This window comes from Hypomesus transpacificus, chromosome 17, assembly GCF_021917145.1.
Source record: "Hypomesus transpacificus isolate Combined female chromosome 17, fHypTra1, whole genome shotgun sequence".
Lineage (NCBI taxonomy): Eukaryota > Metazoa > Chordata > Actinopteri > Osmeriformes > Osmeridae > Hypomesus > Hypomesus transpacificus.
In genome coordinates, this window is record NC_061076.1 from 1,824,342 (window position 1) to 1,841,840 (window position 17,499).

Here is a 17,499-nt window from a genome sequence, read left to right on the forward strand (position 1 = left end):
AACAAGTTAAGATTTCTAGACTCTCAGATTCTCCCCAGAGCATTGGATTTCATCTTTAACCTTTCTGCTGGTGGAAGTGCATCTCCAAACCATAGCTCATGCAGAGGCCTCCTCCACATTCCGTCCCCTATGGACAGGCTTGCATTCCAATCATCCAAAATGTGATAGATGGGTTCCGTGGAGTGTGTCGAAAAGTATCAAATTTCCCTGAATGTGCAGCCCATATTCACTCATCTGTATATTAACACCTCCTCACAGTGACAGGATGTAAACAAAGGGCAAGGTGAAGCCTATGTATTTTACAACCAAGTTGGTACAAAGAGCACACTAATCAAGCGACGTATGAAAGACTGACACAAATCTCCGTCCAGTTAAATAAATCACAATCGATTAATTCAGATAATTCAACAAACAACTAATGACAACAATGATCGTTTGTTTACATCTCATCTCAATTTCCTGTCAATACAGACTTTTTTGGCCAACTGGTCTTGAAAAAATAAGACGGTAATACATTTAGTTTCTTCAGCCGGAATGTAAAACAGGCATGACAACAAGAGGGATACATGGCACATTCTTGCACCAGCGCGGCGTTAATGAGGGAAGAGCTAAGGTCACACATGGAGGGAACAACTCAAAAGGCAGGCAGTGGGGTGACAGGCCTGGTAAAGGAAAAACAAAGTCTCACTAATCCAAATGATCAGTGCCCCGGAAACCAGTACAGATCAGACGCATGACGAGCCTCCACATTCTGACATGGAGAAAGCTTCTCACCTGCAAGAACTACACAAGGCAGAGTCATTCAGATTGATCTAATTACTGTAACACATGGACATAATACAAGGACAAACAATCTACTTTGGGAAGTGTGTCCTTCTGATTAGAGGCATTATATATGACAGTTATTTTTGACAGTTTCTTTCTGTGTGAAGAAAGGGTTAGAGACAAGTTGATTTGAGCTATTTCGGTCCTCCTCAGCTGCCCCTCATCATATATGTATATTAACTTCAGAACGTCTGCTGCCATCAGCCTGCTCCCCTCCCCTCTCTGATAATCCTCTTTCACTTGAGGTTGAAAGTACATGTAGGGGGTCTGAGAGAGGGCAAAAGTAAGAGAGAGTGTGTGTGTGTGTGTGTGTGTGTGTGCGTGTGTGTGTGTGTGTGTGTGTGTGTGTGCGTGCGTGTGTGTGTGCGTGCGTGTGTGTGTGTGTAAGTGGGAGAGTAAAAGTGCAGTGGGAACAGGTGGCAATGTTTGCTCGTTTGAAGCCATAACCACAGAGGAACTCTTAAAATCGAAATATGTCAAAAATGTATGTGGTCAGAGGTTAAGGGAGCATTGTGTTTTTGACAGAATGATTGCCACCAAAAAATGAAATGAAATTTTTAAAAATTGTTCGCCAATGATATACAAAGCTTTTTGTTATAGTAGAAGCTGAATTCTTTATTGCAAATGTTGGCCTCGTACAGCTAAGATGAATGTGTAGATGCAGAGTACACCATGATACTGTAAATATTATAATGCAGAAGAAAATTCATGCTATGTGGAATCATTACTTTCAGTCAAATAGAAACCAAGGAGAAACATTTGAACGAAAGATAAAATAAGTATTCCAAGTTGCGAAGACTATGAAAAAATGCAACCAGGACATCACATGCCAAAAATAAAGCCAGTGAGTGGCTTATGTGCTACCCAACAGGGTGATGGAGATAGAAGATTTGGAGGGAAGGGAGGGTGGCAGGACTGTGTCCAGTGGCCTAACTAGTCTCCACGTCCTTAATGTCCATATTAGTCCATGAGAGACATGGAACCTATGGCCTGGTCCCTGAGGCATCGGGTTCAGTTCATTCCAAGACTCCTGTCTATTTCTGATCTCCTGTAAGGTGATAGCTTGTCCCTCATTCTGCCTGTCCCTCACTTTTGCCACCAACTCATCCTTAGCCTTACTCTCTCTCTCTCTCTCTCTCTCTCTCTCTCTCTCTCTCTCTCTCTCTCTCTCTCTCTCTCTCTCTCTCTCTCTTTCTCTCCATCTCTCTCTCTCTCTCTCTCTCTCTCTCTCTCTCTCTCTCTCTCTCTCTCTCCCTATCTCTCTCTCTCTCTCTCTCTCTCTCTCTCTCTCTCTCTCCATCTCTCTCTCTCTCTCTCCCTATCTCTCTCTCTCTCTCCATCTCTCTCTCTCTCTCTCTTTCTCTCCATCTCTCTCTCTCTCTCTCTCTCTCTCTCTCCCTATCTCTCTTTCTCTTTCTCCATCTCTCCCTCTCTCCCCCCCCCCCCCCCCCCCCCCCCACACACACTCTTTTTCTCATCCCGATCCAAACTTGAGGTTGTGGCTAAAGTTAGCTTGGCATACAGAGTATATAAGCCTTGTGAGATCGGTGTCTGATGCGGCTTCACATAGTCTTCTCTTCTTGACCATCCAAACCTCCACACAAACCGTCTCGAGATGGTGAGTATCACCAACGCTTGTCTCTGCTGTCGTACCTGTGTACCTGCTACTGGAAACCTCTGCAGGGGAAACTGAATCAAACCCTCAGGAATAACACACTCAGTTATATACGTTCTTGTTCTTTTTGAGATTTTTCATCTGATATCTGGATTTTTGGCTTTGTTCCTGGACATCATCCACAGTATACATTTAGATAAGAATAATTGTGATGTTTGCAAAGCATCAATCAGAGAGATATTTAAAAAAATTGCCTGTGTTGGCCAAGTTTATATTTCATTATCAGAAGTATTAGTGTAACTTTCGTTTAGTAACCAGGAAGATGGAAAACAGTTTGGTGGTTGGGAGATCATTAGTTGTGAAATTAAGTAATTTAGTCGTTGAAATTATACATGCAGTTAAGAAAAACTGATTAACATCATGTCCCACCGACCGTAAAAAACACATCTTAAGCATCATCTCAGATCACACGGTAGTCAGAACTAAACTAAACCTCTACGTAAACATCATAAAGGAAACCCACACACACCATGTGACCCCAGTTTACATTGAGGGTTATAGTTTAAGCAGGGGCATCTTGAGGGTGATTTATTGCTGCTGTTGCTGCTGCTAAGTTCTTCATGTGTTTACTCCCCAGGCACCAAAGAAGGCAAAGAGGAGGCAGGCAGCAGGCGAGGGCGGCTCCTCCAACGTCTTCTCTATGTTTGAGCAGAGCCAGATCCAGGAGTACAAGGAGGTCAGGATTCTCCGAGCATCTCAGAGCACGAGATATCACTATTCTTTATTTACCTTTCGCGTCTTTAAACCTGTGTCTAATGAGAGGTCGGTCAAATAAGGGCTGATTTAAGAGGATGCGTTCACAGCAGTTGCTATTATGTTTGTCCTCTCTCTCTCTCTTTCCCTCTCTCTCTCTCTCTTGCTCTCCCAATTTAATAAACGGCAGAATGTCATTATGAAAAACATAGGAATGTCTGTCACCCTCTGAGGCGCGCCAAACCTCCCTCTCCTCTGACCCCGCAGCTGTCACTCAGCGCTCCTCTTAAGTCCTGCTGCTGAGGGCTGCATGTTTAAGTTCAGCACAGCAACTGGGCCGTGACTGGCATGCTAAGGCCTAGACGTAGGAGAGCACAGGGTCAGAGAAAGGGAAGAGTCGCTTTGCCAAGGCAACGGCTATAAAAACACGTCTAGAGTTTAACAAAGAAAAGACAATATTTTCAGGAATGATTGGCTATCATCCATAACCATGGTTTTTTCTTGTCTGAGATTGGGTTCTGGTTTGGGAATTTGGAATTCGGTTAGATGTGTGTGAGGCGAGAGGAAAAGGTAGTGGGCAGGTTGTATGTATAAATGGTGGGAGATGAAAAGAGAGGTGAAAAGGGTTCGGTAACTGCTCACGGAGGGGACGGTTGGGAGTAGGATTGGATTATGATGGTCTGTCTGTTTGTGACGCGTTGTCATGGGATATGGGCTCAGAGTAGAACATGAAATTCTCAGTGCTGTAATTGATATAGACTTCTTAAGTGCCACTTAGGGAATGTCTGACATGAGCATTGGGATGGTCTTAACACTTTCCGCAGATGGAGGGACGGGGAGTGGGAGAATGTGTGTGTGTCTATTGGAGCGCTGGGAGTCTGTGTACGTGTGTGCGAGTGAGTGTGAGTGCGACAAGTGTGGGTGATGAGTAAGACCCAGTCCGAGGGGGTCATCTAAGGTTTCATAGACACAAGAGACGAGGTTCCTAGCCAGCCTGAGACACATCGAGACAGGCAGCGGAAAGGAACGAGACAGCTGTGCTCCAAAGCTTGCTTCTTAAATTAACACATAAGAAGAAGAGAAAAAGTCCCTTCTAGATCCCTTCAGGCTTATCTAAACCTAGCATAGCAAAGGGTCATAAATATCACGACAGTTTTTCATATGCTGCCTTAGGAGTTCACACGATAAGAGTTCTATCAGTTCTACCAAATCTGTGACTGGGAGTCAGGTGGCTGAGCGGGTAGAGCATCGGGCTAGTAATCTGAAGGTTGCCAGTTCGATTCCCAGACAGTGCACATGACGCTGTGTCCTTGGGCAAGGCACGGGGAGAATGTCCCTGTACTTACTGAAAGTCGCTCAGGATAAGAGCGTCTGCTAAATGACTACATGTGAATGATTGAACTCAAACTTTTCTTCATCCACGTTCAAGGTGATTTTATGCTGTAGTCAAGGTGATTATGTGCTGTAGTAAACCCCACTTGTCTGTCTCCGCACTAGGCTTTCACAATCATTGACCAGAACAGAGACGGTATCATCAGCAAGGATGATCTGAGGGACGTGTTGGCCTCAATGGGTGAGAGCGCTGATTCATCATCACATCCCCAACAGACAAATACATGCTCAAACGTAGCATTGACGTGTGTGTGTGTGTTTTACTAGGTGCTAACCCCCCCTCTTCCTGCTTTATAGGCCAGTTGAACGTGAAGAACGAGGAGCTGGAGGCTATGGTAAAGGAAGCCAGCGGCCCCATCAACTTCACAGTCTTCCTTACCATGTTCGGAGAGAAGCTGAAGGGTCAGTTTGTCAGACTTTGTGCTTTTTTTGTTGTATGGTGAACTGCAGGCTGCTACATAGGATGCACTGCCAGAACTGAGGATAGGTTTGTTAGTGTCAGTTGAGAATGCTGACCTTCTCTGTCGTCCTCAGGTGCTGACCCCGAAGACGTTATTGTTTCCGCCTTCAAGGTCCTCGACCCCGAGGCAACCGGATTCATCAAGAAGGAATTGTGAGTATACCTTTTACTCACTTCAATCCTTACAGATTCCCATTCGTTTCAAGTGTGTAACATTCATACATCTAGACGTACGGCTTTAGACAACTGAAGCCCCCTTCTTTTCCTTCTTTCCAGCCTTGAGGAACTCCTGACCACTCAGTGCGACAGGTTTACCGCAGAGGAGGTACGGTGGCAACAATGGACGTTGAGATCATGGTGATTTCTCACGATTTTTTTTTTTGACCCAGTGTTTCAGTGTTAACCCTGTCTGCTACTGTCTCCCTCAGATGAAGAACCTGTGGGCCGCCTTCCCCCCAGATGTGGCTGGCAACGTTGACTACAAGAACATCTGCTACGTCATCACACACGGAGAGGAGAAGGAGGAGTAAAGAAAACAAGTTTGGAGAATAGAAAAACAGCATCCCTCGCCATTCTGCCATCGTGATCCTCACATCCTCCCCTGTCCGGCTTTTAAAACCTTCCATCCTTCCTACCTTTCATGTGCTCACGTGCTCCGGCTCTCAGGCTCACACATTTGCTCAAAAGACTTATGTGAGAGAGACAGCAATCGTGAGAAGTCTATGTTTGTTTATGGGGAAATGGGATTATTTGCAATAAAAATGATCTTGTAACATTATCTCCATACATCTCTTTCTCATCCTCTTTCTCATCCTTTTGAACCCTCTTTCCCATCATCCAATTCTGTATTTCCTCACGAGCCGATTCACCATGTGAAGCGCTTGATGTGTGCGAGTGAATATGTGCCTCGTTCCCAACTCCGTTGACCTTAAGGAGCTACATAAACACAGCGAGTTTTATCTCACCGCCGTGGTAGACCATGGGTGTTCACCCGATGTCGAATGATGCACCTCATCGCACTCAGAAAGAGAGAGACAAACAAGAGGCTCATTCCACATATTAGAAGAGATTCTCTTCCGAAGAAAAAGATAATGGGAGAGACGGGGTTTTAAGGAGGAATTGGGTAGCGGAAAAGGTGGTCTCCTTAAAGCGACAACCACTTTTTCCACAATGTGAGAAAGACCGCGAATGAGAGGACGGAAAGGACCGAAAGAAAACATACTTTCTTCGCATCGTTTCCCTCCTCTCCATTCTGACTTTCCTTTCTGTTTGCTGTCTGTTTTTCTGGAACTGGATCTACTTTCCCCACCTTCCCTGAAACTCCCCTGTAAGAATAAAAAGGGACAAACTGTGAATAAAAGACCCTTTCCTTTTTGTATACTAGTGTCTCTGTTCATATCACTTGTTCTCGGGAGAAAGGGCTTGAAAGAAATGCTTTTGCCCCTTAGCATGTATATTGAATAAGATGTGTGAGATACACAACCATGAGTCTCTAGTGACCCCTAGTGGACATCACACTATTGTCAGGAAAGATTGAAGGGATAATTGTATTTCTCAGTTTGCGTTACAAAGACTCCCTCAGGCATGTGAAAATTGACATCATAAAAATACATTTACTTTTTGTCAAGAATGATAGGAAGCATGGTGCTTTAATATATTATGGTTTATTACTCGTCATCACAACTGTCATCATTATTTATTAAATACATAATGTAGATCTTATTCTGCAGTTAGGGAATGAACTCAATTATCTATGATTTTATTCTTTTTTTTTCTCCACCAAAACAGTTTCTTGTAAACGTAAAAACACTGAAGACATACATATAGAGGGGGAGAGGTGGGAACAAACGAAAATACATTAAAGAAATAAAATACTTAAAGAGAAATGAATCATTGGGACCTTCCCGATAGACAGCAATCAAGCAGATTTTAGAACCTAAATGTCACTGCTGATTCCGCCTCCCTTCAACAAGATAACTTTCAATTTCCCGTGAAGACTTGTGAAGAAATCAAGAACCTATGACATATCTCTAGAACACTGAGGCCCTGCATGGTGAAATATTGCCATGTCCTAACCGGCTCCTGAATTTTCAAGAGTGCTCGGATCTACGGAACCATCACGATCTCCGCTGATGCCAGCGCAGACAGCAGATGCTGCATCCCTAAAGGTGAAATCAGTGCTGCTTTGCAAAGTCCTGTGCTTTGAGTAAGGTTGCATAGACATGTTCACGTCGCCTTCACTGAGCGATCACACCCCAATGGCGATTCCGGAAGGACTGGATGCAAAAACGGTAAGTGAAAGAGGCGGGTGAAATAGCAAGGTGAGTCTGGGGTTGTTAAACAACATGTAGTAAGTGACAACCTTAGCAGTCCATAGGGAGGACATTTCGCCTATGATTACGTAAAAGTCCCTCACACTTCCATCACAAAAACAGTACAGAAGACCACTCTTCAAGTCTATCAACTTCGCCTAGTGGCTTTACAGTAACCATCTAGCACAGTCCATCAAACAGACTGCAGACAGTACCACCTGGAGTATGCACAAATAGGTTAGAGAACACACTGAGTGTGAATGAGCTAGGGAGTTAGTCCATAAGTCATTACAATGGTTAAATTATACTGTAGAGAAGGACCTACATGTGCAGTTATTCTGTTACACACCCTTCCAGAGCTGAGGGCACCACCTAGTGGCTATATGTAGTCACTACACAGTCTGATACCTTCAACAGTACATCTACGACCTTTGAATCCATAAATGCATACACTTACAATGCTAATCCAAACGTTTTCATTTGTGGCCAATTCTCCATTCTTCCCCTAGACAGACGGGTTTAACACTGGAGTTCAACAAATGACTGGTGAACCTAAAATGACAAAGATCTATGACCCAAAATGTGATTTATGAAATTAACACATGGTTTGTTGTGTAAGTGTCTGATACCGAAAACAAAACAGTCCCGATCTCGAAATAAACAAGAGCAGTCGTTTTTGTTACGATCATCTTACCTTAGACGTTAATAATACCTATGACAGGCAGCCATTCCAGTCAATAAGGTGTCCTTTGCTCACATACAAAAATAGCAGTCAAATCCAAAATAAAGAATACATAATATATAGTAATCTGATTAAATTAACCAACTTTATACATAAATACATTGGAGCCTGAAGGGTCGGTTACAGTACATTGGCACACCCCTAGAGAGGGGTACTAAAGGCCCAGATTCAGGAGGTGAAACGAGCTAACCAGAAGTGACTCAAGATCTGCAATAACATGCCAGAATAGGAGTGGTCAACTTTAGTGGTGCTATATGATGGGGTTGTGCAACAAACAAAAACAAATAATAATACATTGGTAATCCTTCGTTCACAAAGAAATGGAAAAAAAAAAGCTATCAAAAATCACATTCTAATGGGCTAATAAAATCATCACCCTTATTTGGCTAATTAAAAAATATATAATTTATATACATTTCCTTTCCCTAAAAGCAAGAAAAGAAAAAAGAAAATACTGTTTTGACATTTGGTCTAAAGGGCAAATCCAGGGTAGTTACTGATAGTACACTTTAAGACCAGTCATGGTAACTGGTGGGCCATTGTTCACTGACGAGAAGCCAAATCTAATCATCTATCACTGCAAGAATATCTAACAGAAGGCTGCTACAACAAGATAAACCATTGAAATTATCCCAGTGTGTTTGTTGTCAGGGACACTATACATATGTACAGTACAGTACATTTAACCAATAGTCAGGAACTATCCATGCAAGTTTCCAGGTTCTGGTTGTTAACACCTCTATTGCCGCCTTCCCCTATTTATCCCAGTGTGGCTCTCTGTTAACCTGACCCACTATCATCCTCCTATTCTGAAATGAGAGGGAGTGAACACGATGGTGGACCAGAGGACGATCAGACGAGACAGAGCGAGAGCAGAGAGCAGAGAGAGGGCTACAACACAGAACAGTAACACATTTCACTTCACTACTAAGGCACACTCACACACAAACACTTAACACTACAATAAATATTTCCTCCCAAACATACAATTACAATATTACTACCATCACTGTCTTCAGTGCCTGTAATTGAGACATTTAAACAGTTTTTTTTCTCTTCCTTTTCTTCCAGGCCTTGACAACAGGTGAGAGATTGAACTGTAAGTGGGGAACCAAGGATCCACCGTGGATAAGGTGGTCTATTTACACAACCTATGGCACCATCGACTCTGTCCAACACCTTCTAACCTGCTTATCATCGCTCCACAGCCATTAGTCCAAATAAAAACAAGATTTAAATTCAAACTTTAAAAGAAATTGAGATGATGACCGTGTGGATCCTGTTAGCCATACAGCCTGTTTTTCCAGTTACACAAACAAAATATGTCCCCCCTCGAACAAATTCCGACTCGTTGATTAAGAAAGTGTGGGAGTGACGAGGCTTAAGCCCCTGAGTGCTAATAAAACCACGATCCAGTTTGTTCCATAATAATCCTTTGAGTATTCTTCAGGGTGTAGTACCATCCCGTCGATCCCCCCCCCCCTCACCTTCTTTCCACTTCTGGGGGTCTTTTGTTCTCTCCCCTTTTTCACTCAACTGGAACGACGGGGAAGAAACTAGGTCGAATCTCTTGGTGCAGCGCCTCCATTATTTTCCTCCGCCTCTCCTCCTCCTCCTCCACCCACCTTGTCCTTTTTCTTCCCCCCTTTCTCCTTCTTCTTCTCCTTCTCCGCCCTCTCTTTCTCCTTCCTCTGTCTCTCCTTCTCAGATTTCTCCTTCTCCTTCCTCTCCTTTAGTTTCTGCTTCTCCTCCTCCTTCTCCTTCTTCTTGTCATCCTTGCTCCTTTTCTTCTTCTTCCCGTCTTCTTCCTCTCCTGGTGCTGCTGCTCCTCTTCCTCCGTCCGGGCGGGGCGGCAGCACCGCGTTATTGGCGGTGGGCGAGGGGAGGGTGGGGGTGACCTGCTCAGAGACCACCTTGGAGGAGGGGGAGAGGCGGGGAGGCTGGGGCTGCTGGGTCAGAGCAGGGGCCCCAGGGTGAGCCTGTGCTGAGGATCCTGGCGAGGCCTGGGCGGTAGTGGATGAGGAGCCGCCGGGAGAGGACACCGCCAGAGGGCTTTGAGGCGCCCGTGCCTTGGTTCCAGCCACAGACATGGGTGGTGGTGGTGGTGTGTGGATGGGAGCCCGGCTAGGGCTGGAGGCTGCTACAGAGGGGTGTTGTGGAGGTAAGGTCTCCATTCCTGAGCCCCCGGAGAAGGAGCCCTTTTTGGCCTTGGATGGGAAAGGGAACTTGGACTTGCGGAAGCCGGGTAGAGAGAGCAGGCTGGAGGAGGCCCTGAGGGGACCGGGAGGGGGGGCCCCGAGGAAGGAGAAGCTGCCTCCTGAGCTGATGGAGGCAGCCCGACGCTTGTGCTCATGGATGGCCCTGGTCCCGTGAAGACGGCGGCTAGGCTGGTGGGTCAGCTCCCCCCGGGACTCTCTCCACTTCCTGACCTGGACACTGCACTCCCTCTCTATCAGGGCCTCGGTCACTTCCATGGAGACGACCTACGGAAACACAAGAAGCGGCCACAGGAAGTTATTAGAATAGATCCAGACATCACACACACACACACACAAGCTGGCTGACTCGCCCTGGCTGGTGTCGGTGAGTAAGAGCAGGCCTGCTGTTTAGGGAACACAAGCCTGGGTGTGTGGGTGTGTTTGTGGGTAAAACAGGATCCCAGAGCTCTCACCTCATGCACCAGAAGATCCTCTCTGATAGACTCGGGGGGGATGTTCCTCAGACGCTCCATGGTCTCGTACATGCCCTGCAGCTCCCGCAGCTTGTCCACAGATCCCAGCATCTGTTTCAGCAGCACCAGGCCCACCCGGAACACGATCTTCACCCCTGCACACACAGGGGGAGTTAGACACACACACACACAAACGATAGCGTAGCAGTGAGCGAGTCCAGTAGCTTTGAGGACACGCGTGGCTTACCTTCGCAGAAGAACATGTCCCACACGCGTAGCACGCAAGACCACGGCAGGGTGCGCGAGAACACACACATGAACCACTCGGTCATGTACAGGATGGGGTCGATCTTGAACTTCTTGAGGTGACGGTAGGCCATGGGGCACACACGCCTCAGCAAAGAGAAGAAGATCTCTCCGTCCAACTGAATCGCTTCCTTCAATACGGAAGAGAGATGAGGAGGAGAAATGAAAAAGAGAGGCGATGAGAAATAACACATAGAGAGAAGTGGAGGGACAGAGAGATGCTGGAAGAACCGGAAGTCGTGTCTGTGTCTGTGTCTGTGTCTGTGTCTGTGACTGTGTCTGTGTCTGTGACTGTGTCTGTGTCTGTGTCTGTGACTGTGTCTGTGTCTGTGACTGTGTATGTGACTGTGACTGTGTCTGTGTCTGTGTCTGTGACTGTGTCTGTGACTGTGTCTGTGTCTGTGTCTGTGTCTGTGACTGTGTATGTGTATGTGTCTGTGAACTCACCAGGCCGGCACTGTAGTAACCAGGAAGATACTTCTCACATATCTGCACCAGACACCAGAAGGCTTGCTGCAACACACACACATACACAAATTACTAAATCACACCTCCGTACTCTCCATCTGTCTCATGAACATCTACAGAACAGCGCCAAGACAGCCATGTGTGGTGACGTCCCCCCACCAGCCCCCTGCCCCCTGTGCGGGGGTACACCCCCCCCACCAGCCCCCTGCCCCCTGTGCGGGGGTAAAGCAGTCCCAGCCAGCCCCTCACCTCAGCAGGCATGTGCATGAGCAGCACAGCAGCTACCGGAGCCTGTGCCTGGCAGTAGCCCTCATCAGGACGGTAAACGGTGTAGGCCTTCAGTATGCGGTACAGGTCCTGCTGTCTGGAGGCCCAACGAGACGCAGAGACAAGGGGAACACAGTCATGATGGGTTAGGATCGCTGTCAAATGCTTCTGTACGTTCTTAGGTGTTTTGTCTGGTAATCCCAGCTACCGCAGTGCCCAAAGGAAGTTGAGTCTGTTACCCATGACCACCGCGAGCCGCAAACATCTCGTGAAAGGGGAACTGTCTGTGCAGATCCTTCTCTATGATGTCCAACCATTTAGGATCTCCTGGCTCCCTCTCCAACTCCTACACACAGACAGGCACGCAAAGAGAGTGTTGGAATTCACAAGATTTCCTGTTGTTGTTGTTCCTCAGCCATGGGATACATACAGTAACTTGGATCAGTAAAGCAATGAACTATGTTGGGGAGTATTGAATATAAGATGACCCAGCTCTGGTTAAGTGAAAGGAAGGCCAAGTTGTATGGGTGTTAAACAGAATGCAAACAAACAGATATGATAGCTTGTCTCCAGGCCCCGATCAGACCAGACCTCCAGCCTGGTTGTGAAGGTAGTCCAAGACAACCAAGATTACAGGCCCAGATAAGAGGCTTAGAGCTGGATGCATTTACGCCAGCCCCCCCTTCGCACCCCTGGGAGTTTTAATTTCCCCAATAATTCACAGCTACCTTATCACTGCAAGTTTAAAAAGAGACCATTTTCTTCAGAAATGACATTCCCATATAAAAACAAGAGCTCTTACAGAACCGTGATTTCATGGATGTGAAGGTGCTGACAATGTGCATTTGTCCATCCGCGCATGTCTGTTTTGAAATGCTCGGTCTAGAACGGCCATGTTTTGGTGAGAGACAACCTGTGGGCTGGCATCCGTACCTCGAATTTGCCCGGGTTTTCATCCAGAAGCTGTTTGCTGTTGGACAGGAGTTGCCAGGCTTTGGCCCTGAGAGAGGAGGGGATCCCCTTCCTACAGCGTAGCTTCACCTGCGGAGGGAAGTCCAACACACACACACACGGTCTAGAACAGTGGTTCTCAACCCTGGTCCTCAAGCACCCCGTCTTGCATGTTTTAGATATTTCCCTGTTCCAACACACCTGATTCAAATGAAAGGTTGTTAGCAGGCTTTTAAATCAGGTGTGTTGGAGCAGGGAAATATCTACAACATGCAGAGCAGGGGGTACTTGAGGACCAGGGTTGAGAACCACTGATCTATAACACCCAGTCTAGTCATTAGGGTGCACGCCCAAACCCCAAAGACAAGAGGAGAGGATACCTTCTGGAAGCGCCGGGAGACCCACTTGTCCCAGTTGTTAAACATATCCAGCCACTTCATCTCTCGCTGGCGAGCCACATCAATTCTAAGATCCTTTTCACTGTAACAGAGATAGTGGCTTATTCAGACTCCAAACATTAGGGGTCACTGTGGAGTGAAACCCATCAGGGACTGATCGGCTCATGCACTGTCTGTTCTGCACATGCTCCTTCAACAGGACAATAACACCCCTTTTCACCTACGACTCCTTTAACGCGACACTGAAACTGACCGATATCATTTAGTCAACTTCCCTCGCCCTCTTTTTATTCAGATTACAAATTCACAACAGGGGAAGAGCACTTAGCACTTAATAGAAGAAGCCAGATGGGAATAGGCAGAGGACAGAGGGGTGAAATGAGACATACAGTCAGACCATACTGACTCACTAAAGCCCTCTCAGCACTATCTGACTCACACCAAGGGGAGAGGAAGGACAGGATATTGAGTTTAGGCAGGCTAGACGGAACAGGCAGAGAAAATAGGGAGGAACAGAGACATCACTCAGGGGAGGATGCTAAACATAAATGCTAAACAGATAACCAAAGAAGAAGTTAGATTCATAGAAGTGCAGGTAACACACAATTAATCAAATAAAAGAGAAGCAGAATTGTTATCTTATGTTGTAATACTGTCAGGCACAGTAACCATGGCCCACCATGGCCCTATGCTGTTAAAAATAAATACACTTGTAATACAGAATGATGAGTGTTTTTTTGTGATCAAGCAGAACCAACCAGTCCCCCCCCCCCAGACGGCATTTGTTTCTTTCAGGGGCGTACCCACCTGTCCTCGCTGTACTGGTTCCCACCGAGGAAGCCATACTTGTCCGTGCGTCTGACGGCCTGGCCGTTGACCTCCGAGTCGGAGCCCACGGAGCTGCCATCCTCCCCCAGCCCAGAGAGGGACTCCAGGGTGCCAGACATCATGCTGGCTGACTCTAGGTAGCTGAGGGTGTCAAGGGCTGGACGGGGCTGAGAGTTGGGCAGGGAGAAGGGGGGAGCTGGCTCCTGGATCACCAGGACAGGGGGGCTGGGAGGAACCCCTTTGGAAGGGCTGTTGGGTGGCTCCAAGCTTTTGAATGGAGTGGGTGTGTTGGCTAACTGAGACTGGATGGGGGATTGAGGGTTATCGCCTTCTTGTGGCGGCAGGGTTTTTTCCTCTTCAGCGACTGGACCTGAGACTGGAACTGTGGCTGAAGTTGGGGCTGGACTTGTGGCTGAAGTTGGGGCTAAACTTGTGGCTGAAGTTGGGGCTGGACTTGTGGCTGAAGTTGGGGCTGGACTTGTGGCTGAAGTTGGGGCTAAATCTGGGGCTGCGATTGTTTGGGTGGGATCAGGGGGAGGAGGGGTAGGAGTGGGGGCTGTGGGGGCTGGAGGTGGGCTCAACACAGACTGAGCATCCCCAGTAGCTGGATTAAGGGTCTGGGTGACGCGAACACTCGGGTAGAGATTAGGACTAGGATTAAGATCAGGAGGAGGGAACGTCTGCTCTACTGCCACTTGGGCCACTGGCTTACTTGGGACGGGTACAGAGTGCTCTGTAGGGGCATTTATCATTTCCCAACCCACTGGGTCACTGCCCTCCCGTGGGGCAGCAAACCCTTGGGTCCCCTCTCTCTCTAGTCCCATCCCTCTCAATCCATCCCTCTGTGACACATCTTCATCTATGAGTGGAAAGGCAGGACTCTCTAAAGCTACTTCTGGTAGAAATGGTTTGGGTGGATTTTGGGGTGTCTCTTGCGCATGTGTTTCTGGAGCATGTCTCATAGGAGGAGATGCAGAGGGGGCACCCATTAGGGCGTTGTCATTGTAGAGAGATGATTTGGGGGTGGGGGCAACCTTTGTGGACTCTGGGGTAGGGCTGCTGGGAGCGGGGAGAGCAGTGGAGGGCAGGGGGGTGGATGCAGAGGCATGAGGATCTCCTAAAGCTGAAGGGGAGGGGTTTAGGGCGGAGATTTCGGCCATGGTTTCTGTTTGATCTCACCTTGACAGATGGAAGAGACAGACATACATGTACAAAATACACATGATCACAGTGGACACAGAGTTTGTAAAATACCTCCTGGACTAAAGAACCGTTAGTACTGTAAATAGTAAATTTCGAAAAGATTACTATCCCACCACACAATAACTGTGTGCAATTCTGTTTACATATATAATTACTTCATAAACTTACTGTCCATATTTGCTTCGATCATATGATAATAATGCAACGAAAAAGAGAACAAACAGACCACATGAAAAGAATCGCTTCATTTTAAATATACGGAAATAATTTGAACAGCAGCTTCATGTTTACTGCACTGGAATAGTACTCCAGACAGACGTTGTCCCAGCAATCAGAATAAGAGCCAGTTCAAAAATATCTGTTTAAAATTTGACTGATTTGTTGTCTGTATTTCGGTTATACAGCAGGAGTTGGAACCATTTAAACCATCACTATAGCTAAACTGTAGATAGCTAACTGTTTCGTGTCCTCTCGAGGCCTCGCTCAAAGCCACAGAACTTCCCGATTCAAAGCAGTAAAACACACACAGGAAAATGATATCGTTTCTGAACAGCTAAGGGTCTAACCCTCCCTGTGTCAGGCCCTGGCCATGCCACGGTCCACGGCCTTGCCCATCCATTCCGATACCTCACTGTAGCTCAACTCAGTGTATGAACTCACCCACGGCCCGCGTGTCTACGTCGTGATCGGTCCGGCTGGACGCCCATGGGGTTATTGTTCGCTGCCCCCCCCCCACAGCTCCGTTTCCTTCAACTCCTCCGTAAAATAAATCGGAAGTAGGAGAAACCGTATATGCGAAAAGAAGGATAACGAAAGCGTCCGAGCAGTTTAGGAGGCACAGTGTCCCCCAAATTAGCCTAGCTTGCTAGCTAACGTTTGCTAGGTTTCTGGCTAATAATTTAGCTATGGTGTTGTTAGCCTAGCAAATTGGCTTCTGTCTTAGTTAGCTAGCCAACTACTCTTCTTAGACATAGTAACAGGAAGCAGTTTTACCTAAAACAGACTATCAATTGTGTTCTACTTTTTAATTTCTAAATAGTGGATCCTTATTTTCAATTAAATTCCTCAATCAATAAATATAGATGTGTCGCTCGAACACCAATACAGCCTGCATTTCCTACTGTGACAGCAACGTGCGCGCCCCCGTCAGTGATACGATTGTGGGTGTGCACGCACGCGTATCTTTGCCTCGGGGGCTACCCTGCAAAATGTCCGTGGCATTTCGACTGGTAATTTCACATTTAAAAAATCCATAATTAATAATTTTTTACCAATATGTGCATTAATATCTGATTTAAATAATACTAACTTAGTAACTTCACTATAGGAAGATAATCACAAGTAGGCTACAATTTGTTTCTGGTTGGCTTAGTTATACTTATTTTACCGTGAAAACATTTGAACGATAATTTTTGGAATACAGTTTTTCACAATTGCTGAAACACTAAACCCCATTCTCTGAACCAAATGTTCAGTGAACTAAACCAATTTGTCAAATCAGACACTTTTTTGGCAAAACTCTGAACACATTCTCATTCATTAAACACATTTTGCACTGATGCACTTGTGCTGCAAAATGGTAAACACAAGTGGCAAACAGTAAACACAACTACAACACAGTTGTCATATGTAAAACACAATGACTCAAAATTGTTCACACTTTTTTCTAATGATGGTTTGGAACAATGTCAGCTTTCACCTTGGTTTCCACAAGAATAGTTCAACATCAACCAGCATTTTTTACTGTAAATGTTTGCCTTCCACTATACAGCCCTTTTCTCAACCCAATTGAAGAGTTTTTCTCTGTGTGGCAGGTCTTTGACCGAAACCCATATACCAGGGTAAATCTCCTACAGGCAATTGTGATGCTTACTGTGATATTTTTAAATCAAATGTACAGTATTTGTATAGCCCTTTTTACAAGCAATGTCACAGAGGGATTCATGTTGATAGAACTGCCGCTCAGCCAACCTAAACCCTCAAGGAAGACAGAGAAAACTCCCAGAAAAACTCACTAGAGGAGAAAAAATTGAAGAAACCTTGGGAGGAGCAATTTAGTGAGAGATCCCCTCCTCCAGAGACGATTGTCGAAAGAGAGGTGCAGAACACAGGAAAGTGTCAATGGGTGTTGAAACACCAAAATCAATTTTCTTTATTGCTACGTAAATGCATTTACTGTGTATACACATACAAAGTTGTCTTTACATGTAACTACATGGCCTGGATACTGTGTTGTCAATTTTTTTGTGTTGTGCCTCATGTTTGCTCCATAGTGTTTATATATTGATTTGCTGTGTTTATGAACTGA

At 46.1% G+C, this 17,499-nt stretch overlaps 2 protein-coding genes across 2 annotated transcripts; one reads left to right on the forward strand and one right to left on the reverse strand.

Moving 5' to 3' along the window:
* Positions 1–2,337: 2,337 nt before the first annotated feature.
* On the forward strand, positions 2,338–5,823 carry mylpfa (myosin light chain, phosphorylatable, fast skeletal muscle a). The gene is made up of 7 exons (XM_047037757.1): positions 2,338–2,443; positions 3,078–3,176; positions 4,691–4,766; positions 4,883–4,987; positions 5,120–5,198; positions 5,322–5,370; positions 5,474–5,823. The coding sequence occupies exons 1-7, from the start codon at positions 2,441–2,443 to the stop codon at positions 5,573–5,575; spliced, it is 513 nt and encodes a 170-aa protein (XP_046893713.1). The 5' UTR covers positions 2,338–2,440; the 3' UTR covers positions 5,576–5,823.
* An 869-nt stretch (positions 5,824–6,692) lies between these two features.
* LOC124479132 (TBC1 domain family member 10B-like) lies at positions 6,693–16,332 on the reverse strand. Its single transcript, XM_047037703.1, has 10 exons — positions 15,852–16,332; positions 13,968–15,167; positions 13,143–13,242; positions 12,745–12,852; positions 12,051–12,157; positions 11,794–11,908; positions 11,524–11,589; positions 11,018–11,207; positions 10,771–10,925; positions 6,693–10,582 (listed from the first exon to the last, which is right to left on the reverse strand). Exons 2-10 carry the CDS (start codon positions 15,146–15,148, stop codon positions 9,656–9,658), a joined length of 2,949 nt encoding a protein of 982 aa, XP_046893659.1. The 5' UTR covers positions 15,149–15,167; positions 15,852–16,332; the 3' UTR covers positions 6,693–9,655.
* Between the last annotated feature and the right edge of the window lie 1,167 nt (positions 16,333–17,499).

Bases quoted from the DNA above. Each gene is read 5' to 3' on its own strand.
- mylpfa (XM_047037757.1), top strand. The intron at 5,199-5,321 runs GTGAGTATACCT...CCTTCTTTCCAG, and splicing joins GGATTCATCAAGAAGGAATT to CCTTGAGGAACTCCTGACCA. The intron at 5,371-5,473 runs GTACGGTGGCAA...TGTCTCCCTCAG, and splicing joins ACAGGTTTACCGCAGAGGAG to ATGAAGAACCTGTGGGCCGC.
- LOC124479132 (XM_047037703.1), bottom strand. From the start codon at position 15,148: ATGGCCGAAATCTCCGCCCTAAACCCCTCCCCTTCAGCTTTAGGAGAT. The intron at 10,926-11,017 runs GTAAGCCACGCG...CTGTGTGTGCAG, and splicing joins GGACATGTTCTTCTGCGAAG to GGGTGAAGATCGTGTTCCGG. The intron at 10,583-10,770 runs GTGAGAGCTCTG...GTGTTTCCGTAG, and splicing joins AGGATCTTCTGGTGCATGAG to GTCGTCTCCATGGAAGTGAC.